Raw genomic sequence first — 22,388 nt, forward strand, 5'->3', positions numbered from 1 at the left:
TATTCGTGAGATGTATATAGTTAGTGATTTATTAATGCACAATTCTATACCCATATATCAGTACTTGCTTCTTTGCATATTAGTGTCTATAAGCTGAAGGGACTAAATGGCAAACATATGATGGTCGCATTAAGTAGCCTCTTGATATTAGTAAAATATAATGACCGATCTCGAAGACTCGCAAGTCCACGACCTAGCTCCCAGTTACTCCTGCTTTCTGCCTCCTGACCCCAAATTCTCCTTTCCCCAATGTTTCAACTCCCTCCCTTACTTGCAAATGACCCTGGAGTTGAAGATCCCCCGCTTTAGTTTCACCCGCACCGCCCCCTAGCATGAGCGTCCCATCCCCCCCACCAATCAGACAACCATCACCAGCCACCCTGTCCCTCAATCGCCCTGACAAGATAAAGCTGATTAGCACGCACCTCCTCATTGTAGAGCCGACCATCAGTAAACCAAGAATGACTCAACGCATCCGCAGCATTAATCCTCATCTCAGGCTGTAATCTCAACATCGCCCTGACCAGTCCCATCCCCTCTTCTTCCATCCTAGGCATCAGTCCCCACAAGTCCTGTTCCACATACAGTGGGAAATCCGCACGATACTCAGGCAACCTCGACACCCCCCTCCACGACGTCTCACACGGGGTTCCCATGACCTTGAAAATCTTCTGCAATTGGTCCTCGTTATTCGATCCGGGAAACAATGCCCGACCCATAGACATCTCCGCGATGATGCATCCAATGGACCAGATGTCGATGCTCGTGCTGTAGCTTCGACTACCTAGTAATACGTCTGGCGCGCGGTACCACAGCGTGACGACTTCGTTGGAGAAGGTGTTCACCGGGATGCCGAAAGCGCGGGCGAGACCGAAGTCTGCGAGCTTGAGTTGGCCCTTGTGGTTTACCAGGAGGTTCTGGGGCTTGAGATCGCGGTGGAGAATGCGGTTCTCGTGACAGAAGGCGACGCCGCAGACGAGTTGGTTTGCGAAGGATTTGATGATGGAGGGTTCGAGCTGCCCGCCGTTGGTGTCCATGTAGCGCTTTAGGTCTTTGTCCATGTATTCGAAGACGAGCATGAGTCTGTTCTCGGAGTGGATGACATCGTGGAGGCGGAGGATGTTCTCGTGGTGGAGCTCTTTCATGAGAGAGATCTCGCGGATCGCGGTCGAGGGCGTGCCTTCTTCTGTGTCGAGAGCGATTTCTTTGAGTGCCACGAGCTCGCCTGTTTTGGTGTTGCGGCCTTTGAAGACCTATTTCAGGGCTGTTAGGTGGTGGTGGGTGGGGGGGATTGACGGTGTGGAGAGTGGGTTGGGGTACCGTGGCGTAGGTGCCTTCGCCGAGCTGGGGTGGTTAGCGGTGGTTCTGTATGGGTATGTTGCTGGGGGGGGGGGGGGGGGGGTTGGTGGTTGTAGCGCTTACCTTTTCCAGCTGTTGGAAGGAGTTGGGAGATGTTCGGGTCATGGTGGTGGTGGTGAGTGATGATGATGGTGATGGTGGAGGATGAGTTTATTGGGGGTCTGCAGTAGTTGAAGGATCGATTGCAGAGAGTCTGACTGTCAGGCACAAACCCCGCCAAGTTTCCCTGCCGATGACATTGCCTGTGCACCGGAAGTCGTCTTCAGGTCGATAAGGTAACTATTGCTAATTCATTAGGCCCGCGGGTTGCGGAAGATGATGGCTGCGGAATGCCATTCATTGGTGGAAGGGATCTGGTCGGAGGCCTTAGCTCAGGCTGGGGCGAAAGGGGAGTGCGTATGTCGGCTGACAAGTCCGTAGAGGGTCGGAGTGCTCAAGCTACGTTGTGTATACTAAGGGATTCTACAGCAGGAACAAGTATGGTGGATTGGTGATAGGATAGCAATATACTTGGTAGAGATCACCGAAATGGATGTCAATCGTCGAATGGGGAATGAACCTCGGTACTTCCCATTTCGGGTATCGCCATGTCCGATCCAAGGGACAGTAACCTTTCTGATTCTTATTTTTGGGCGATGGCAAGCCAATTGCATCATTCGGTGCCGGCAGCGAATTAGGATAGTCGTCCCCATGCGATCGTCTGCATTGTCAGTGGAGAGTTACAATTGAAAGGGCAAAAAGATCTGGAGGCTGAGAGGAAGCGTTGGAGTCGGTCTTCTTTCCGAGCGAGGATCCCCGCATTTGGTCTCCATCTCCAGCTTTGCTCCTCGGCTGCTCCTTTTACCTCCTGTTCTCTTCCCGTGTCTTACCTTTTCTTTTTTTTTCTCTTTCTTCTTCCTTCTTCATCTTCTCCTCAAGTACTGGTCTGTACTTTGACTTCAATCGCTTCTCTTCTGCCCTATACCTCTCCACTCACCTCTTGCCTGTCTACAACCCCGCATTATGGTCAGCGCCGTTCGCGTCGCCCCTTCGGCTGCCAGCAGAGCCCGCAATCTGCTGCGTACCGTCCAATACACTCATCCTCCATCATGTCCCTGCCATTCCAATCCCAATCACCATCATCACCATCGCTCTCCCACACTAGCCGACCATGTGCGTCGTCATATGGCTACTCCGGTCGACCCCTCCCGTCAAAAGGAATATGCCTTTGAAATGGCCGCCTCCAGCATTCGTTTCGGCCCTGGAGCCACGAAAGAAGTCGGAATGGACTTTGCCAACATGAAGGCAAAGCGTGTATGCATTGTGACGGACGAAAATGTCGCCAAGCTGGATGCCATGAAACAGGCGGTGGAAGGTCTATCGCGTGAGGGGATTGAGTTCACCGTCTATGACAAGGTCCGGATTGAACCCAAGGATAGCTCGTTCGTCTCCCATTGCATTGTCTTTTATCGATTGCTAGATGTTAATGATAACAGTGTCAAGGAGGCAATTGCATTTGCCAAGCCTTACAACCCTGACGCTTTCCTCGCCGTAGGTGAGTATCTTCCCCAAGTCATCCCTTGATCCGGCTAACCGGCCCAGGCGGTGGATCGGTCATTGACACCGCCAAATTGATGAATCTCTACACCGTCTTTCCCGATGCCGATTTCCTCGACTTCGTCAATGCGCCACTGGGCAAGGGCTTGCCTGTTAACCGGCCGCTGAAGCCTTTGGTCGCTGTGCCGACGACAGCAGGTACCGGTTCGGAGACTACAGGAACTGCCATCTTTGACCTGGTGTCCAAGAAGGCCAAGACTGGTATTGCCCATCGGAACCTGAAGCCGACTCTGGGTATCTGTGATCCAATCAACACACGGACCATGCCGTCGGCGGTCCATGCTTCTTCTGGTCTGGATGTGCTCTGTCATTCACTGGAGTCATGGACGGCGATTCCTTACAATGAACGGACACCTCGTCCGACTAATCCCATCAATCGCCCCGCGTACCAGGGTGCGAACCCTATCTCCGACATCTTCTCTCTGCAGGCGCTGAAGAGCACTGTTAAGTATCTCCCCCGGGCGGTTAAGGATCCCGATGACTTCGAGGCGCAGTCGCAGATGCTTCTGGCCGCCACGCTTGCTGGTGTTGGGTTCGGAAACGCAGGCGTTCATCTCTGCCACGGCATGAGCTACCCCATTTCCAGCCAGAACCCGGGGTATAAGCATGCTGGCTACTCTGTGGACCACCCTATCATTCCCCACGGTGTGTCGGTGGCAGTGACCGCGCCAGCTGTTTTCCGCTTCACAGCTGCCTCCAACCCAGACCGGCATCTGGCGGCCGCGGAGGCATTCGGAGTAGACATCTCGAACGTCAAGCGCGAAAGCGCTGGTGAAGTCTTGGGTGAGGCACTGGCCAACTTCCTGGTCCGGCTAGGCGATCAGCCCCGTGGTTTGAAGGACCTGGGCTTCAAAGCCGGTGACATTGACTCCCTGGTGGAGGGCACCATTCCACAGCAGCGAGTGCTGGCACTTGCGCCGACGCTGAATAAGGAATTGGAGGCAGAGAGGGCTGAGCTGCGGGGATTGCTCGAAGAGTCGCTGGAATATTAGCTTAAGTGTGTACATAGCCGAATAGTCTGAAATTGCATGGATGATTCAAATGACAGTGACCAGATGCCAAGGGCACTAATCCTGCAGCTTCCCTGCCAGCGTCCCTTGAGATTGTCGATATTGAACTGAACCAAGCCACTAGTCCCAATCAGCCGACCTTGTCATGAAGCGTATCGCATCCCCGCATTCTCACCCGCATTCCTGCAGCGATCCTCGCCCCCTTCCTGCTTATATACCCAACCTCGTCTCCATTGCCATCTCTTCGACACGCCCTCTTCCCCCTCATCACATCCACCCACCCTCACCATGATACACCACTACAACCCATCCACCTACCTCTCCATCCTCGCCTTCCTTTCCTCCCTCACCATGTCTCACCCTCAACAGCCCCTCCCACAAAACCTCCTCACCCCCACAACCTCATCAGTCACCAAAGCCGGCAACCCCGTCTTCCCGGGCTGGTACGCCGACCCAGAAGCACGTCTCTACAACGCCCAGTACTGGATCTACCCAACCTACTCAGCCGACTACAGCGAACAAACCTTCTTCGACGCCTTCAGCTCCCCGGATCTCCTCACTTGGACCAAACACCCCACCATCCTAAACATCACGAATATCCCTTGGTCGACGAACCGTGCCGCTTGGGCCCCGTCCGTGGGCCGGAAGCTCCGCTCTTCCGCCAGCGCAGCAGCAGCAGAATATGACTATTTCATGTATTTCTCCGTTGGTGATGGAACTGGTATCGGTGTGGCGAAATCGACCACCGGAAAGCCCGAGGGTCCCTATGAAGACGTCCTTGGTGAGCCGCTAGTCAATGGCACAGTGTATGGGGCGGAGGCAATCGATGCGCAGATCTTCCAGGACGATGATGGCCGGAATTGGTTGTATTTTGGGGGGTGGAGTCATGCGGTTGTTGTGGAGTTGGGGGAGGATATGGTTAGTTTGAAGGGTGATTATTTGGAGATTACTCCGGAGGGGTATGTTGAGGGGCCGTGGATGTTGAAGAGGAATGGGGTTTATTATTATATGTTTTCGGTGGGGGGGTAAGTTGTCCTTTTGTCGGATTTCTGTTTGCTTGGCTGAAAAGGGCATGCTAACGCAGCTTTGTTGTTGTTGGGATAGATGGGGCGATAATTCTTACGGAGTCAGTTATGTCACGGCTGATTCTCCCACGGGGCCGTTCTCCAGTACGCCAAAGAAGATTCTTCAGGGGAATGATGCGGTGGGCACGAGTACGGGACATAATAGTGTGTTTACCCCCGATGGACGGGATTACTATATTGTTTATCATCGTCGGTATGTTAATGACACGGCTCGGGATCATCGCGTGGTTTGTATAGATCGGATGTATTTTGATGAGGATGGGGAGATATTGCCGGTTAATATCACGGTGGATGGTGTTGACGGGAGGACATTATCTTAGTTTATGACCTACTGACAGGAGTATAATAATTGAAGGAGAGTGTTGTCGATACACTAGAGAGATTTCTTATGGGGAGGAAATATATTCAGTTAAAGATGAGGATAATATACTCACTTGAAGAGGACAAATATCCACCGATGGCCTAATGAAACTGAGCACAGAAGGGAAGCATTTCAAGTCATGTGTCACTCGAAGTACAAATCGCTGTTATAACTGTATGGGGAACCCTTTCACCAATTTGTCTTTTAACAGAACTTGTATGAGGTCCTAATCAGCTAAACATCATGGCGATATACCTTCGAAGTGATGCAGGATACAAAAGGAAAAGACATTTTAAGATATCAGCATATAGGTCTCAGGTCTTCGAGATCCTCGAGGGGGTCCTCAAGAGAGAAAATCAGAGAAGGAAGGCCTAAGGTCAGGCTCCAGACAGCAGATAATCTGGTGAAGTGCCTGGCTACGGTGAATGCCTCTACGAACAAGGTGCGTCTCCACATTATTCTAGCTTCCACACCTACTTTCCGGAATTATATGGACCACAGGCAATATCCGTCCGTTTATCCGTGACGCGACGCGATTCAGTCAAACCAGCCGTGTGAGTTCACTCACCTTATGGAAGATACCAATCGTTAGTTTCCAAGCTAAATGACTACCAGGAACATACCTGACCTAGCTGAGCACATCAAGCGGAAGGTACATAACCCCAGCAAACCCAGACGAGCCAGTATATAAAGCCAATGCATCCTACATCGGCGATCCTCTACCAAAACCCAAGCCCCAAACCTTAAATAGCTCAATCCTCAACCCTACTCCAAAATGTCCACAGCCGAAATCAAATACCCTCTCGAGGGAAACACACGAATCGAGATCGAGGTGAGCAAAGTGCTTGACGACGCCAAGATCCCCAACTTCATCTGGGGCCAAGGCGTGCATCTCATGATGGGCATCAAAGATAAATGGGATACACCCGGCTGGGTAGTCCGCGACAAAGACATCCAATTAGCCGCATATGTCTTGAGTTGTACCTTCCACACAGGAAAACCCTATTCCGCACGCAAGCCCGAGGAAAGAAAAACCCCCACGCCGGGGGAATACTGCTTCGAGTACGGAGTGTTCGGGGTGCAAGAGATTCATCTTCACAAGAAGAGTAGTCGATGCCCTAGTTTCCCTGACCCTCCTTTAGATAATCCGGGCAAAAATGACCAGTATTACATGCTCACTTCGGATAGACGCCTACCGGTGTCGCATATTGTCAAGGTGCGCGATATGCCGGAGGAGAATTACTATTCTGTGAAGATGCCCGTGCCGGCGAGATACGTGGAGAATCTTGTACTATTCTGCGCGTGGAATCTGGCTGTGGTGGATATTCCGGACCCTTATTATGATACATTGGTTTATCTGGCGAGGGGGATGGGATTGGATAGTACGAATTACTCGTATGTTGAGCCGAAGGAGTTGCAGCCTCCGTTTGATAGGTTCATGAAGATACTGGATCTTGATGCTAGTAGACATGGCGAGGAGGGTCTTAAGAGGGATCTGTGTCATCGCAGGTCTTATCGGTTTCTGTGTGAGATTCTCATGGCATTGAGGAAGATGAGGCAGGTTCAGCGGGACATGAATGAGTCACTACGCTACTGGCCGCCGATGGAACGGGGGCTAGAAGCTAAATGTGAGGCTATGGAATTGGAATATGAAGATCCACAGGACCCGGACGAGACGCCGATGCTTCATCATGATTTGGTTGCGGCGTTGGCTAGTAAGAAGTGGAGGTATTCTCCGGTTGAGTGTGCTAGCACGTAGACTGCTCCTGACTGCTAGGATATATGTCTATGTGGTTGGAATGTCAATGCGAATTACGCAGGGCTGCAATGGCTAGTTATGGAATACATTCCCCATCTATATTACCCAACACAGAAGTATACATCATCCCTAAGATATAGAAAACCCACCCCAAGAACCTAACCTACTTCCCCCCCCCCCCCCTTAACCCCATCCCCATTTCCACCCCGTCCACTACTACTACTACTACTACTACTACTACTACTACTACTACTACTACTCCTCCTCCTCCTAAGCCACCCCTCCCCCCTCTTCCTTCCCGCAAACCCCATCGCCGCATTTCTAATAACCCTCCACTCCAACACACTCCTCTTTCCCAGAACCCCCTTTCCATTTCCATTCCCATCATCCTCATCCCTCTTAATCGCCTCCACCGCCCCCCTCACCCAAGAAACAGAATTCCACCCTTCCTTCTCTCCCCTCTCCTCCCCCCGCCAGGAACCGGAACCCCATTCAAAGGAGAGGTGGTGGAGGGTGGTGGGTAGGTGGGTAGGTGGGTAGGTTTGATATCACATGGATAACCCCCTTGTCATCTTAGGTTGGGAAAGTAGCCGCCGGCCTTGTTTGGGTTTGCTACTAGATCTCGATTTAATATGCTTACCATGGAGTTGGTGTTTTGTGTATGGTTTGATGGTTTGTTGAGGTATTTCTACTTTACTGCAGCCTGTGTGGCTATCACCGTAGGATATTCTTCATTTTGAGAATGAAATGCAATGTTACTAAATGCCATCACCTGTACCTATCGAAGCGAATATTGATTGAAAGAAGCGAAGTCCGAGCACAAAAAGGACAAATCTATGTACAAGAAGAAATGCAAGCTGGGTATCAAAAACATGTACAGGAACAGAACCATTAACTAAAACATCGAACTCCTTTTCTTGCTCAGCTTCGCCTCATCAGCTGATGACCGTCGTAATCGAAAGAAACTACTTTTCTTAGGCTGTAATGCCGGTGACGATGCCGCCGGTCCTGGTGTCTCCGCTGGCAAGGCAAATCTCACGGCTGATTGGCGCCGCGGATCCAAGCCTGGGGCAGTCATGTACGGGCCTGCCTGTGGCCGTTGACGACCGTCTTGATAAGGATAAGAGTAATGGGGCTGGTTGGCTGGTCGTAAGGGGAGGGTTTGTTCGGGCTGCTGTGGACGAGGAGGCAGCGATGGCGTCTGTCTGTGTCTGCGTACTTGGTCTTCTTCCTGTCCGTAGAGCATCTGGAGACGGCGAGTTTCCCGATCGATTTCGGCTTGTCGCTCTGCCTTGCGTCTGCGACGCGCCTTTTCCTCTTCTTCGAGCAGTTGCTGGGTGCGTCGTTCTTCTTCTTCGCGTTGGCGGTTGGATTTAGTGGGCGGCTGTTGTGGTGGTTGGGGTTGCGGTTGGGGCTCGGGCCTTGGTTGGACGGCATTTAATGCCCCTGATGCTGCGGGGACGGACGGGAGGGGCTTGGAGTTTGTCTTGGTCGGGGAGGGTGTACTCGACATGTGGGCGGGTTTGGTGACGTGGAATGCGTCTTTCATCGAAGTAAAGTATACGTCGCGGATGGTAATAGCGCCAAGGAGGAGAACAACTTCGAGGCCTTTGAAGTCTTCCATTTCCACGCGGTAAAGATTCGGTTCGTAGAGGGTGAGTTCGCGGAGCCCCTTGAAGATGGATACGGTGATATCGGGCTCTTTGCTTTTCGTCTTGGATTCGGGAATCGTGGTCGTCTTTCCGGACAGGAGACAAGTCAGGTCTTTGGACAGTTTGCTGTCCTTGCGCCAGGTGAAGCGCAGTTTCGGGGTGGTGTCAGCAGAAGCCGGGTCGGGATGGGTACGGTCGAGGGTAGATGCGGAGGGCTGTCGGAAGCTGTGTTGAGGCATCTCGAAGGTCCAGGTCGCAGGGCTGTTCCAGGTTTTGGGCTTGAAATGCACCGTCACTTGCTGGTCGGGGTTGTAGAGGTTGATGGTGAAGCGGGAAGGAAGGATAGGTTCTGGAGGGGGCGGAACGCCGCCATTCTGGCGGATGGCCTCCGCAGAGAGACTAGGTTGAGTCCATTCCGGGATGATCAGGACCTCGCCGAAGAGGATGTCGGAAACGTAGGGGTCGTAGAGGGCGGAGGCATAGCGATTCTGTGAGGAGGGGGAGGAAGGATCCGGGTAGCGGAGGGAGTAGACAGGTTCCGGATCGTTTCCGTGCTGGCAGAGATAGATGCTCCAAAGCTTGGATTGCTTGTTGTGCTTGAGATAGAAGGCTGCTCGGGTTAGCAAGCGACGTCAAGTAGGGGAGAGTGGAGTCAGGGGAGTGATGCTAAGAAAAGGGAAGAAGGGAGACATACTGGGAAGGTTCTCGTCTAGCATTTTTAGATCTGGGCCGGGAGGGATTTAATTCAACGGGAATTTCTGCGCGACCCGTGGTCCGAATGCCATTGGGTTCGTCTTATAAGAAATGCGAGGCGAGATGCTTCGAAAGAAAGGGCGACTTAAAGAAGAAAGAAAGACGTCGAGGATGAGGCCTAGTGGTGCCTCAGGCAGGAAAACAAGTACGGGGCACTGCCCCACCGCTATAAATAACACCCTCGCCCAGGTACCGTCCGGTATTGCCATGTGCCTTGGCAGGCAATTTAGCTGGGGAGATCCATTGCGGTACGGAAAAGTACCAACGATCTGCGTACCCAGCAGTATTGTGAGTGTACTGTAGGCAGCCATCATCGGATGGTTTGCAGTTTCATATGGTATGCAGACCCCATTCAAGGGTCCCAATCATGAAGGATCTCCGGTGGTGACGAAGCTGCCGATCTCCGGACTATCTCTTAGTCGGTCAAGTCGCACTGCCTCTTTTCGAGCTTCTCTCGCAAAAGAAAAGAGTAAGCCTTGCAGGCAGATATTTTTCGTGCCTTGATATGCAGCGTATCTATCCAACTTCAATCATCTGGATTGCTACATGGGCCCGGGAGCAAGCAAGCAAGCAAGGCACAGCAATCCACTTTAGACAACCATACTCAACTATCAATGGGACTCGTCTTTGCTTCGCCTGTATAACACAGACTACTAGACCCCAGCACCACGATGAGGTGCGAGTCCATGCTGGGGGCCTGGAGTCCGTTAGCCAAGCGGATAACGCTGACGTACCTCTGTATGGTGACGCGTGGGCAGCCATCGAATGTTCTTGGCTATTAGTATGATGCTTCGGAATCTGGAGATTTGGTTGCATATACCCGTTGTTTGTTGTTAGGTTTTCTGGTGTGGCGTGGAGGCGTATGTGGTGAACACGCATGATTTTGACATGAGCTCGCAACAAAGTTATTCGATACATCACTGTGAGAGACTTGCTAGAAACATAGTGCTGGTTGATCGGTGATGCGCGTTGATGTTGTCTGGAGATGGATCAGTGATCACTGCTATTGGGTTCTTAGAATTAGAGGGAGTGTATCAATAAGATATGGCAGCCAGTATGGTCAGTAAGCGATGTCGGTGGATTACCCGGCATGTCTTTATGAGATACAGCTCTGTATATGCATGGGAAGAATCAATTTGTCTGTGAAAGACCATCCATTCATTCAAATAAATGCTATGCGATGACCATTCTTATAGATCTACCTGCAGTCGATTACCGATGCACTTCATTGTGCAGCTTCTGACAACAATCATTGTTCCAACATCGTGGGTAAAAAAGAGCAAGACAAAGAGCAATGTGGTCAACTCATAATCCAATGCTTCAGATCTTTGATCTAAACCTGTATATCGGCATCTCCACATCACGCTCTATACTCTACAAAGAACTGACAACAAGGGAATCTATACTCGAACACCATCTACCTCTGTACCTTCCGGCACCTTGGCCGCCTCCCGCTCGGCAATACTCAGCTGCAAGCCTTGGTCGTCCCATCCCTGAGTACCTTTCTTGTACAGCGTCTTCTGCTGCTCGCGGTCTGGCATGGGTCCAGACTTCCCGCGTCGCTCACGCGATTCAATCGTCTCCACTAGAGATGCATTGTCTCCGTCCAGCTCATATCCCTCAAGGTCATCTGTGTGAACTTCCTTTGTGAATTCGTACGTCCGGTACTCGGTGTTGACCCATCCGGTTCCTATATCATCGTTAGCCTTTGTCTACACTTGACACATGCAGTCTTTCAAAGACATACCCTGGTACTGGCTGCTATCCTCCCAATCCTCGGTGAAGTAATGCAGGAAACCTCCGTGGGTGACAATCACGATCTCCTTCTCCGGTCTCGCCTTCAGCCAGCGGCGGGCTGCCCGCGCCCGCTCCTTGATGGCCTTGTGAGTAGGTGCATATTTGCCTTGCTATATGGTTGTACCACGCCACTGGTCAGCTGAACCGAACCTATCGCCACTTAGGGAAAAGAACAACCCACCTTGTTGTTCCAACCGTCATGCACCAAACCCAAATCAATCGGGACGTTCTTCTCCTCCATCTCCTTGCGTAGCACCTCCGGGTCGCTTCCCGTGTCGCAAGCGACGTCACTCGTTTCCTGGGCATCAGGAAGAGCGATCATCTTCATGTCTGGATGTGACTGGAACACGGGCTCGAAGCTCTGCAAGGCAGTGTAGATAGTGCGACGGAGCGGGGAGGCCGTGACGAGGTCGACCTGAGTGTGGCGAGGAAAGCTATCGCGGAGTTTACGACATTGTTCGTTGCCGAGATCGGTGAGAAGGGGGTCGGGGATGACGTGGTTGGCGACACAGAGGTTGTGCTCGCCCTGAGAGAAATTGTTAGCGACCGCGTCGGTCGGGGAGAGAGCCGGTGGATATATAGGCGTACCTGGGCGTGACGGACGCAGTGGATAATGGGAGGCATTGTGTTGGTTGCGGCGACTGTAGACGAGGACGCGAGTTAGCAGGAAGAAGAGCGAAAGGGCCGGAGTCGAGGAAGGGAAGAATGGAGCACAAACGTGGGGTAGCGGGGCTCGGTGATGAACAGGGTGCAAGCTGCAATCCTTTAGCGTCTGTCGAACGGGACTCCGTGCACGATATTCTTCCTCGAGGGATTCTGTTAAGGTTGTTGAGGAGAGACGGTCGGTTTATATGGGTCCCGCGAAGAACGGCCGTCCCAAGACGTCTGCCAATCCAAGCGGACCACTGCACACCGTGTCGCCCAACCGGTCAAATCCCTCCATCGCCATGACTCAAATGGGGGGCGAAGCCATCCGGAGCAGTGATTCCTTGCCCAGACCCGAGGGGTCCGGTCAGCGGGCTGATCACATGGAGATCAAAGATTTCAAGGAGAAAACAGGAAAGAGACAATTTGGTCTCTGGTGTTACTCCAGAGATAACAAGGTGGGAAGAAGCGAACGGAAGTCGGATTTGGCTGTGGCTGTTGTTCCTCAATACGGGCTTCCCGGCAAACTTGCCCGACCGACCACTACTATATCCACCAGGCAACTCGGGCGAATATTATCATTATTTACAGTCCATCTAATGAATTTGGGGGAAGAACGACCGCTTGGGAAATTAAATTCGTCCATTTGCCAGATGTGGCACCGGCCACAATCAGACTAATACTATCTATGTAGAATTGGGTATGTCAAGCACGGCATATACAGCAAAGGGTATGTCCATTCCAAAAACCGAGACCATCCAAACCAGTCCCCGAAATCAAGCAACGCCAAAGCCCCGGGCGTTCTCCAACGCCTTGCTCAACTTTTCCTCTAGGACACTACGGGAGGAGTATTCCGGCAACAGGAGGCGTCCGAAGCAGGTCAGACTCGTGGGAAGGCGCTGCAACAATCAGTACTCTGCTCTGCAACATGGAAGGCGACATCACTTACAGCATCTCCTACTCCATTCTTCTGAATCACAAACATGATGCTCGCAATCCCATTAACCGGTACCCGATCGCTGGCAGTGACAAACTCCAACAGCTGCGCCTTCTTCTCGGCTGGATACCGCCGTACAACACTCCAGAAGTCCCTGATCACCCGGTGGCTGGGGTCAAACCCACCCTCATACCGTGCGTGGCGCTCCAACTCCCGGATGTCAATTGTCTGAATTCCCTCGACCACAGTCTTCAGTGCCTCCGGTGTGAAAATGGAGAGGGCCGTCCGGTCGAGGCAGGTGTAGAACCCCTGAGCAAACGCCTCGAACTGAGGCCGGACAGACTTATCCGTTAGCCAGAAGATGTAGTCCTTGACGAACTGGGCACGGTTGCTGTTGGTCACCAAGCTGGCCTCGTCGGCGGGGGGTGTTGGCGACTGGGCTGGGACAAGCGTGTCAATCGGTTTCGTGGCTTCCCCATACGAGCCCGCTGTCTCTGCAGCCATCGAAGACGGGGGGCTGAGGTCGGCGTGATCAGCAAAATGGCGGACCTCTGACCATGGAGGCGAGTACCCAAGGGACCGCGACCCGCTCCTGGCACGGGATGGCATGGACGACACAGGCCAGGGAGCATCTTTGTCCACCTTTTGCATGTCGACTGTTTCTACAGCCCCAAAGGCCTCGAAGCTAAATTCGTAGGTCCGCATGAATATGTCGCCCACATCCCCATCCTCCCATGTAAGCAGATCCCCCAATCCCTTGCTAAGTTCTGGCCATCCGTCCTGGATGTGCTCTAGGTGCTTCACCTTGAGTCCGAGTAGCTTGCGGTAAAAGGCAGTCGGGAAGTTAACCGGGAGCGTGAGACCATTATACACAGCCAGAGACATAAGGAGTCCAAGCAGCTCGAACTTGTACAAGGGCTCCCACGAACAAGGCTGGAACCATGAGACCCGCGTCCGCGCGTCCGTCGTGAACATGCCAAAAGACGGATCCAGTGCCTCTGCCATCAGAACCCGGAAGAATTCCTGTTGAACACCACCGTGGTCAAGACCCTCCTCACCTTCATCCATACCCATTTGTACCTTCAGTGGCCGCATAAGCTCCCGTCTTTCGCGGCGCCAGAGCTGATTGAGAGCATCCATAAGAATATTGTCGCGCCGGACCATTAGCACTAGATATGTAGACATCGACGTCTTTAACTGTGCGAGTAACCCGACATCATCCTGAACCTGGATGGGGCCAAAGGCCGTTTGTGTCACGTGTCTTGTCGTAGTCATAGCGGCTTCGTAGTACTTGGACATGGCCGCGTAGTTGAGAGCTCGGAAATAGATCACCAACGCTGACGGAGGGAAAAGAAAAGGATAGGACAATAGATGCATTGTCTTGTTGTTCGGAAGGCTACCCATCCACTCCACAGGCATGTCCAAAGGTTCCAACCTGTCGGAGAGAAACGGGGTGTGGAAGTCTTCGGGTACCAGGCCCAAACGACTGCGCTCCTTGTACAATAATGACAGAATCTGCACGGCACCTCCAGCCGAACTGCTTTTCGACAGTTGCGGGTTACCATCCCATTCTTTGAGGAGAAGGGTGCGAAGCCATTCAGCAATGAAAGCAGGCGCGCCAGGAGGGGGCGTATGATCCATGTCGCCAATGGCCGCTGTCATAGCCCCGTAATGCTCGCTGAGGTTGTTCACAATCAAATCCAGGACGCTGTCCTTACGCTGTTTTGGCAAGTCGCGGGAGTACACCTGTCGCGCTTTTGAAATTTCGTGGAACGCCAATCGTGCCGTGAGAGCGCGTACTAAGCGATCAAGTAGCCGAAGGGCCAGCTCATGTTCAAGCATATCAGTTGTTTCTACCACAAGACGGGCCCTGGGTATCGACAGCTTTTGCATGTCCGAACTCGAAGATACGCCCCCGGCCGCGCGCATTTGGAGAATCGCTCGCCATGTCGGTGCATCTATCTCGGGAAGAGAGCTAGCCAGGGCAAAAATGGCGAGTGTAGCAACATCAGCAGCATTGGCATCAGTAAAGTGCTCATTGCCCTCCGAATCGGATCGACGAATGATCGGTGCGCTGGATGCGGCGTTCGTCAAGTTGCTAGAAGAACGGCGGGAGAGTTTACCTGACATCGAAAGCTCCTTTGGTGGGATGAATAGTGTCTCCGTAGCGCCCCAGAGACTGTGAAAGACAATATCCCGGGGACAGATGCGGAGTAACTTACGGAGCGATGGCTGTAATTGTTGGAGATCAAGCTTAGGCTTAGAATGGCCCTCATTCATTCCAGTCGGTCCGGCCGATTTCTGGCGGAATGAGAGAAGGAGTTGCTTGGTATTCCCCAGTGCATAGAAGACGCTCTGTGAAACGAAGGAAAACACTTCACGCTGACGGGGAGTCGCAAAGCGCCACTCTGACTCCTCGAAGCTCCCGGTGGATTCCATGTACGTCAGCTCGCCCTTCCACAGTTCTGCCTCGTCCTCAGAGAGTATCATCATTTGTGTCATGCCGTCAATTATTTCGTCCGTCAAATGTGATAAGGATTGAATGCTTGAAATGGCTTTGTTCTGACTTGAACTCCGGCGCTTCGGTTTCCGGGCACTGGGAGACTCTGTCTCCGGAGGAGGTTGTTCATCGCTCTGAGGCTCGGGCTTCTCGGATTCGTCGAGCAGGACATTGTTGAGATACTTCGCGCCATCCCATGAGACACGCCGCCCTTTCTTCTGCTGCTCCTGCGGAAGGGGATAGTTTCCGTCTGCTGTTCTCCCTCGATGCTTCTGCGGACGATGCCGTAGGGCGGGTGGCGAAGGTACATTGTGTGTTTCATCGCCATTGACGTGTGTGTTCACAGTGAGCTTGCGGGCGGGTTTCAGCTCCTGATATGATTTCTCCTCCAAACTTGTGCGTGGGTTCTGGCGCCACTGGTCCACGTCCGTGAGCGACAGTCGCTTGACCTGCTGGTTAGGAAGTTTCAACTCCAGCGCAGTCAGCTGACCATTCCCATGGCGCGATGAGGGGGTTTGGGGAGCCGCAGTCGCAGACACAGTATGTTGGGGTGTTCGTTGTCGGGTTAAATTTAGCCTAGGTTTATCCGAGTATGGCTGTGTTACATCGTAATCCGGCTTTGGTGATCGAGACTCCGGACGGGTGTCTATACGATCTGAGTCCGGACCGAGCGAACTTGGAGAGCGTCGTAGAGGTAACCATTCTATCATCCTGAGCGATAAGGTATCGAACAAGTTCTGAGTGAACGACTTCGGGTCTTTCATTCGTTGTGTTGCAGGTGTCTCCTCCGGCATAACCGCCGTCAGGTCCTGGGATTCCACACATGGAGATAAACTTCGACCATTTCGATCATTAAAGCTGGAAGAATGTACGTTCCGAACCGGCGATGGCCTTAGCACCCCATCCAGGCCAGTATGGTCCCCGCTCCGTGACTCAGTACGTTCTCTCGCTGGCTCGTTCGAAGGCAAGGTACGGTTCCGTCGTTTCGATCGGCGTTGAGATTCCTGGGGTGAAAGCTCACAAGGAACCCGAGAGAGATTGCGACACAAACCGTCCTCTGCGTTATCCAAGCTCGCCAAGTAGCAAGCCAGTGTGCGGGCGCTCAGCTCAGTATACCGACGAAATGGTCCCTCCGTAACGCGTTTCCGATAACTAGCGCAAGTTGGTGTCTGACAGCCAGGATCTTGGCAGCCGTAGAGGAGTTGATTCTTATACCTAGAAGCGTTCCCGTCAGCGGGGCCAGCGCACGCACGGCGTCATAGACGTTACCTGCGGACCAGAAGGTTGAACTGGCGACGGCGTTCATCTCGGCACCATAGAAGAACCTGCGCGGGATCCGAGACGTCCACCGTATTTTGAGCGATCACGTCGGGGGCGTTGGGAGGTAGTTTGGAGCGGTGAAACTGGGGTCGGTCGATGCCTCCATGCGAAACCTCATACGAGCTCACGGAAGCTCCGCGGAGCCTGGTCATCTTGACAGACTGCGGAGCATGCCGCAGCTAGCGATCGAGGAAAGACAGTGACTTGACAAAGCACTCTATTTGTTTGTAGGTCTGCGCAGCGAAGATAGGGGTCAAACTCGAGGCGAAGATGGTTATGTGACTCGTTATTTCCGGGGTCTGGGGGTCTTGCGAGGCTGATATCACGAGCATTTGGGGGGGCCTCAGGCGCCAAGACCAGCTCGGGTGATGAGTCAGCCAGTGGGGACACCAAGGAATACACTAGTCCCCATCCGGATAGTCCGTTCTTGCTTGTGATCACTCGTACCCTCCAAGTCCAATCTCCCTTCGAGATATTATTAGCTTCAGTGGGCCCTGTTGTACAAAGGATATAGAAGAGGGCTCCTTGTCACTATAGAGCAGACTACAGCAAGACAGATGTTGCCGGTGATGCAAGGGGGGCACCTACGCAAGACAATTTCGCTATTGACTAGTTTGGTAAAGGAAAGCGCCCGCCATAGACCCTTACAGGTCCTTGAATACATGAGTAACACTAGGACTCAAAGTATGTGGTTTTCATACTAATTGTACTGAAGTGTAACCCCCGGCCTATGCTTCGTAGACTCCCAAGAATTGCTAATCACTAAATCTTGTTCAAATCCTGTAAAGGGTGCTTTGCGTGGACAAAAAGGAAAAGCCATATGGAGCGTGAGCGTGTGGATGAGCTTCAGCTCCTTGATAGAGCAATTATGAGAATGGTACCTCTCGAGCTACGAAAACTTGGACTGGCATTATCATTACAATGGGGTATATATTTGGATGGTACTAATAAACATTGTTCATCCTTCAATCCATCAAGCATACAAACCATCGCAAAGTTGAACCTAGGTACTGTAACAATCGGACACACCTGCATTCGCATCATAACATGGGAAAAACCTCGAGAGGATAAAAGCCCATGTTGAGGCATCTGACCACAAACACAACGCATCTAGCTACTAGGAATCGTAGCACCGTGACTCTGGAGATATTCCTGGCACTTCTCAGTCGTGTTGTTGAATTGCCTGGTCCACTTGAAGTCGACTTGGCTAGTGATAACGTCGGCAGACACAGTGCCCGATCCAGTCAATTCGGTTGGACTGGAGAACCACTCCATGGCATGAATCGCAACATATCCATCCACATGGGTAGGTGAGTAGTTTTGCCAACCGCCAACCCGATTCAGTTCAGCCCACGCATCATTGATGAACCACATCCACGTCTTGAACCGGTATACCTTCTGGTAGAGATAAGCGGTCGTTCCGGGTGGAACGGTGATCTAGGTCTTGCTGTCGGTCGTCTCGGTCTGGGAAAACGTCTTGGTAGAAGCTCCGATTCCAACGCTGAGACCTTTGAATTCGAGTCCAAGGTTTGCATTCAGTTCCTTCTCAGTGCCAACAGTGACCTTGAGCTCGTGGTATATGACACCGTAAACGTGTCCTCGGTGGAAAGGTTTATTTTTGAAAGACGTAATCTTGTCCCAGTAATATCCATCAGAGTTTATGTTGGTGATTGCATATCAATATTCTCCTGAATCTTCCGGGATAGCGTAGAGAGTCTTCTTGACCTCGCCGGCCAGAGGAGTACCTTTGACTGTATACTCGCGGTGGTCGTAGCCGGCTCCAGATCTCCAGGGCATGTCAGGCATTTTGTGCTGTATAATAATGATCAGCAAGATAGTTGGAGCTTAGGGGAATTGTCCACCTACAATGAAGTGATGCGGTGAATATCTTGGTTGTTTTCGTTAAGATGGTCGAAGAAAAGGAATTACTTAAGAGGATTGAAACAGAAGATTTTGCGATGCTCTGGAGTTGAGTCTACAATCACCAGGGTGGTTTGCAATATTTATGTCTAACATATCAGCAGCCCTCATCATGATTATCGGACCTCAGCAGCCACAGTCCGCGTCCCCCAAGGCTTCCATCATCTTCAGCTCCTCTTACTACTTACTTCGGTGACTCCAACTCAAAGCCCGATGACCCCACAACACTGTCAGGAATAAACAACCTCATGATCAATTTGCTGTTCCTACCTGGTTGCTCTATTCACAGCTCAAATCCCGAGGACTTGCATGACTGTGAGGTAGCAGGTACAACTGATTACGTTGGTGATTCTAACCTGGGATTGCGTTTTCTGTAGCTGAGATCTCGATGTCTCCGCAGCAATATCAGTGATGTAGATACCCCGGCCCTTTGATGCACATGACCTGCCATTATACTAGTGGATGTGGCAAGTTGGCTCTCGTCGCACGATTTGCCCTAATTGCACTAATGCAGGTGACGATTCAACTTCGTTCGTATTCGGAAACCCCTCGAGTCCTTCAAAGACATACATATCAAGTGGCGTCGCATCAAAGAGCATCTGAAGGGAAGGGTCAACAGCAAGTGTATCGAGACGCATGCCCGTGTTATTATACTCCCTTGGTAATTGTGCCGTGCCCGGGACACTTGTCGAGGAAGGTTCCCCACTGCAGTAGGGGTAGCTTGTGACTGATACATAATCCGGTCAAGTACTTCCAAGCACCGCGCTGCAGCTTGATTCTTCTGGCTCAAATTAGCGAGGCAGTCACGCGATCTCTCTATGGAAAATATCCAGAGCTCGTGATTTTCCGCCGCCAAGCTTCAATCCAACGGCTCCTTTGGTCGGAGATGATAGATGCTGAGAACGACGGATGCCTGGAAGAGGAAGTATGTCGCGTACCAGCATAGGCCGAAATGTAGCGTATCCGGATAGTCAACACAGAAGGTAGTGATATCCTGGATACAATCTACGGCGGCATAGTGGCACATATTTCGGGCTTCTTCGCTGTCTGACGGAGAACCGCATATACGCTGAGTTCCCCACCATAGCATCATTCGCAGGTTTTGTTCCTTCAGCTGACTATTGCTCAAGGTCCGCGGAACCATGTTGGGACATCGTGGGCCGTGAAGTAGAGCGGCACTGAGAGTCTCCAGGCCTTGAGCTGATGATCGAGTGATCGTGGGGTCTTCGTATCTAGGTCCTTCTTTGGACCTGCTATCATGTTACAAAATACGGTGTTTCCGATGCGTGATAACCGAGCCTGTGCTATTATCGCGGAGTATGTAGTTGGTTTGTCTATGGGGAGTGGGGCTATGGAATCTAAGGGTAAGTCTGATGGTGATCAGTTAGCTACGACTTTGGTCTCTTTGATTTAGCTTGAAATCAGTTACCGAGTCTTCGATATTGCGAGGGAGTTCGGTTTCGATGAAACAGTCCGACAACATCAGGGGCCTTCCTGTAGTCAGACTAAATCCGCTGTCAAATGAGTAAACAATCCACCACACGACTCTTCTTCTTTCGCTACTCAAGGTGTCGTGCGTCGATTCCCTCATTGGTTCACGATGGAGGCCCAGTCCAAGAGCCATTCAATATGCTATTCCAATGAAGTTGTATCCGGTATTTGGTCGATCCCGTTTTTGGAGAGAATTCCCCTGTGCCATTTAGCATTGAAACATGCTTGCGATATACACCGACGCGCATCAAGCTGACCAACCATCAAGAAGAACGCTTGAACTGTGAGATGTGCACCCGACTCCAGCAGACTTATTGACATACTCAATCGTGCAGCCATGTAATATCTGGACTCCTCTACTTTGGAGCCACCGGATATCACCCAGTCACCGATTGCCAGAACAATATAGCAAATCAAGTGCCATGTGGAGTGAGGTGGGGTATGATGGCGGTTCTGGTACTTCTCTCTGAACGTCTGTTCATGTAGAATGGGAAATGATCTGTTATACCACCCGGAATAGGCGTCCAATTGGGAGTCGGTGAGGATAGAGTTATCAAGTTCCCTCAGAATGTGCGGACTCGCTAATTTGGTCGAGTTTGCAGGGTGTCCTCTTCGGGTAAACAAAGGAGCAGGATGCTCGGGTAGTAAATCTGAGATGGTTTCCAGTATACATGACCCAGATGAGTTTCCTGAAAAAAACCACCATCAATCTCATTCATGAAAAGATCTTCGAGCCACTTATCTAAGTAACCGGATCCGGACCCTTCGGTTGGCAGTGATGCCATTCCATAGAGAGACTTGTTTGGCGGATGAGACGAGGTCATTGGACCCTCGTTCCATTCAAAGTTCTCTAATGGGGTGGGACTCTTCGCACCAGGGCTTACACCTAGCAAGCTGTTGTGGTCGGTTTCATTAGTATCATGCCCCTGTCCGGCCCCTGCTAATTCCTTCAGTGCTTCTTCGATGTCGATGTTCGGACCCAAATTTCGGACAAGGGTCATCAACTTCTCACAAAGCTGCTCCTTCTCTTCAAGGTTCCTACGTATATACTGAGAATATGTTTCTATGGTACACAGGGGTCTACACTCACTTGCGAGTCAATGGTGTCCGTGATGGTACACGCTCGAAGCGACATCGTTTTTGAGTCCACGAGCAGTAAGAGCATGGGGCTGTTCCAGAACACTTGGCAGTAAACTATTAGTATGAAAATAGCTAGCAGTTCCTAGATTAGCCCTCAGGGCCATACCTTGCTCTTTCGTCTCTTGGAGCATGTCAGAACTGTATTAGCCACCTGGGATAGCCGTTAGGTATATGTTGGGTTCATTCTTACCCGGCACTCCACACACTACTCGCCTTTAGTCCAACGACAGGCTTCTTGCCAATGTAGACGACTTACTGCCCGAAGCTTCTGTGTCTCTGATTTTAGTCTCGTCCGGTTTGCCATTCTGGTAATTGATTTGGGGCAGGAATGCCTTACATCAACATAAGGTTTATGCTCTAGTGATCGTTGTGGTCGGCCCGCAGTCGTCCGAAGACCCGGCTGGATCGATCCACGCAAGTTAACTTCTGATCTAGAGATGCCAAAGACGCCGTTTTTGAGAGCTTATTTTGACGCTTAAGACGTTAAAAAAGGGTTTATCTTGATATCTCACATTAGTACAAAGAGCTCCTCGCTCTGTCAATGTCTGGATAGTCTTGGATAGCTCTGGGAAATCAGTGTGATGTACTCCTGGATGCGGTTCTCTGGTCGTTCATTCGCCGGTCCATCTATGGACATCTGCCACCAAGCTCGCTGAAGAATGCTTTCGGAAATACTCGCTCTCTTGACTAGCAAACCTCAGATACTAAGCGTCGCAGTCAGCCTTTGTTGAGAGGCCCGAACGGTACAGTTGCAACGTGATTGGCCGAAATCGTGGTGCTCAATTGAGAGGATAAAGAAGTCGTGCGTCAGCACTAGCGATAGTGGCCGTTGCTCTGGCATCATGCGATCGGGGAAGAGTGTTTTCTTTCCTGATTATATCCAGCTCATCAGAGTAGCTTGATATTTCAAAGTCACTGGGAGTTATTGCTGTTAGATTAGCGCCGTGCAACGCCGCAGAGTTACTGCTACTAGATTTCGGACGTTAGGAATCAGTCCAATGACAGCCCGTGGGCTTACGCATGGAAAGCACGAAGGATTCACTAAACCTGCCCCCAGTAAGAA

The 22,388-nt window shown here is 51.6% G+C and overlaps 11 protein-coding genes across 11 annotated transcripts; 5 read left to right on the forward strand and 6 right to left on the reverse strand.

Moving 5' to 3' along the window:
* Nucleotides 1-358: 358 nt before the first annotated feature.
* BO83DRAFT_374850 (cyclin-dependent protein kinase) lies at nucleotides 359-1,620 on the reverse strand. The gene is made up of 3 exons (XM_025530301.1): nucleotides 1,423-1,620; nucleotides 1,321-1,344; nucleotides 359-1,253 (listed from the first exon to the last, which is right to left on the reverse strand). Exons 1-3 carry the CDS (start codon nucleotides 1,462-1,464, stop codon nucleotides 369-371), a joined length of 951 nt encoding a protein of 316 aa, XP_025391985.1. The 5' UTR covers nucleotides 1,465-1,620; the 3' UTR covers nucleotides 359-368.
* Nucleotides 1,621-2,234: 614 nt separating this feature from the next.
* Nucleotides 2,235-3,989, forward strand: BO83DRAFT_374852 (hydroxyacid-oxoacid transhydrogenase). The gene is made up of 3 exons (XM_025530302.1): nucleotides 2,235-2,780; nucleotides 2,835-2,893; nucleotides 2,941-3,989. Exons 1-3 carry the CDS (start codon nucleotides 2,362-2,364, stop codon nucleotides 3,945-3,947), a joined length of 1,485 nt encoding a protein of 494 aa, XP_025391986.1. The 5' UTR covers nucleotides 2,235-2,361; the 3' UTR covers nucleotides 3,948-3,989.
* Nucleotides 3,990-4,316: 327 nt separating this feature from the next.
* On the forward strand, nucleotides 4,317-5,370 carry BO83DRAFT_305118 (glycoside hydrolase family 43 protein; the record flags this gene model as incomplete). Its single annotated transcript, XM_025527250.1, has 2 exons — nucleotides 4,317-4,990; nucleotides 5,070-5,370. 2 exons carry the CDS (start codon nucleotides 4,317-4,319, stop codon nucleotides 5,368-5,370), a joined length of 975 nt encoding a protein of 324 aa, XP_025391987.1.
* Nucleotides 5,371-6,186: 816 nt separating this feature from the next.
* Nucleotides 6,187-7,170, forward strand: BO83DRAFT_454007 (uncharacterized protein; the record flags this gene model as incomplete). The annotated part of the gene is made up of 1 exon (XM_025536931.1): nucleotides 6,187-7,170. The coding sequence occupies one exon, from the start codon at nucleotides 6,187-6,189 to the stop codon at nucleotides 7,168-7,170; it is 984 nt and encodes a 327-aa protein (XP_025391988.1).
* A 732-nt stretch (nucleotides 7,171-7,902) lies between these two features.
* BO83DRAFT_413935 (uncharacterized protein) lies at nucleotides 7,903-9,630 on the reverse strand. The gene is made up of 2 exons (XM_025534526.1): nucleotides 9,517-9,630; nucleotides 7,903-9,432 (listed from the first exon to the last, which is right to left on the reverse strand). The coding sequence occupies exons 1-2, from the start codon at nucleotides 9,536-9,538 to the stop codon at nucleotides 8,066-8,068; spliced, it is 1,389 nt and encodes a 462-aa protein (XP_025391989.1). The 5' UTR covers nucleotides 9,539-9,630; the 3' UTR covers nucleotides 7,903-8,065.
* A 259-nt stretch (nucleotides 9,631-9,889) lies between these two features.
* On the forward strand, nucleotides 9,890-10,701 carry BO83DRAFT_374855 (uncharacterized protein). The gene has a single exon (XM_025530303.1). It carries the CDS (start codon nucleotides 10,081-10,083, stop codon nucleotides 10,360-10,362), a length of 282 nt encoding a protein of 93 aa, XP_025391990.1. The 5' UTR covers nucleotides 9,890-10,080; the 3' UTR covers nucleotides 10,363-10,701.
* A 51-nt stretch (nucleotides 10,702-10,752) lies between these two features.
* Nucleotides 10,753-12,454, reverse strand: BO83DRAFT_374856 (uncharacterized protein). Its single transcript, XM_025530304.1, has 5 exons — nucleotides 12,091-12,454; nucleotides 11,961-12,013; nucleotides 11,554-11,898; nucleotides 11,323-11,482; nucleotides 10,753-11,265 (listed from the first exon to the last, which is right to left on the reverse strand). Exons 2-5 carry the CDS (start codon nucleotides 11,994-11,996, stop codon nucleotides 10,976-10,978), a joined length of 831 nt encoding a protein of 276 aa, XP_025391991.1. The 5' UTR covers nucleotides 11,997-12,013; nucleotides 12,091-12,454; the 3' UTR covers nucleotides 10,753-10,975.
* On the forward strand, nucleotides 12,098-12,797 carry BO83DRAFT_130152 (uncharacterized protein). Its single transcript, XM_025526094.1, has one exon. It carries the CDS (start codon nucleotides 12,224-12,226, stop codon nucleotides 12,695-12,697), a length of 474 nt encoding a protein of 157 aa, XP_025391992.1. The 5' UTR covers nucleotides 12,098-12,223; the 3' UTR covers nucleotides 12,698-12,797.
* BO83DRAFT_330163 (HECT domain protein) lies at nucleotides 12,660-17,038 on the reverse strand. The gene is made up of 3 exons (XM_025528226.1): nucleotides 16,724-17,038; nucleotides 12,967-16,669; nucleotides 12,660-12,916 (listed from the first exon to the last, which is right to left on the reverse strand). Exons 1-3 carry the CDS (start codon nucleotides 16,924-16,926, stop codon nucleotides 12,794-12,796), a joined length of 4,029 nt encoding a protein of 1,342 aa, XP_025391993.1. The 5' UTR covers nucleotides 16,927-17,038; the 3' UTR covers nucleotides 12,660-12,793.
* An 846-nt stretch (nucleotides 17,039-17,884) lies between these two features.
* Nucleotides 17,885-18,580, reverse strand: BO83DRAFT_434037 (uncharacterized protein; the record flags this gene model as incomplete). Its single annotated transcript, XM_025535741.1, has 3 exons — nucleotides 17,885-18,211; nucleotides 18,275-18,406; nucleotides 18,500-18,580. The coding sequence occupies 3 exons, from the start codon at nucleotides 18,578-18,580 to the stop codon at nucleotides 17,885-17,887; spliced, it is 540 nt and encodes a 179-aa protein (XP_025391994.1).
* Nucleotides 18,581-18,984: 404 nt separating this feature from the next.
* BO83DRAFT_395474 (fungal specific transcription factor domain-containing protein) lies at nucleotides 18,985-21,629 on the reverse strand (the record flags this gene model as incomplete). The annotated part of the gene is made up of 12 exons (XM_025533081.1): nucleotides 18,985-19,138; nucleotides 19,214-19,347; nucleotides 19,401-19,529; nucleotides 19,704-19,812; nucleotides 19,836-20,064; nucleotides 20,090-20,280; nucleotides 20,460-20,793; nucleotides 20,889-21,223; nucleotides 21,276-21,379; nucleotides 21,432-21,476; nucleotides 21,516-21,530; nucleotides 21,582-21,629. The coding sequence occupies 12 exons, from the start codon at nucleotides 21,627-21,629 to the stop codon at nucleotides 18,985-18,987; spliced, it is 1,827 nt and encodes a 608-aa protein (XP_025391995.1).
* Nucleotides 21,630-22,388: the final 759 nt, after the last annotated feature.

The sequence above is a fragment of the Aspergillus eucalypticola genome (genome assembly GCF_003184535.1).
Source record: "Aspergillus eucalypticola CBS 122712 chromosome Unknown BO83scaffold_3, whole genome shotgun sequence".
In the NCBI taxonomy this organism is placed as follows: domain Eukaryota; kingdom Fungi; phylum Ascomycota; class Eurotiomycetes; order Eurotiales; family Aspergillaceae; genus Aspergillus; species Aspergillus eucalypticola.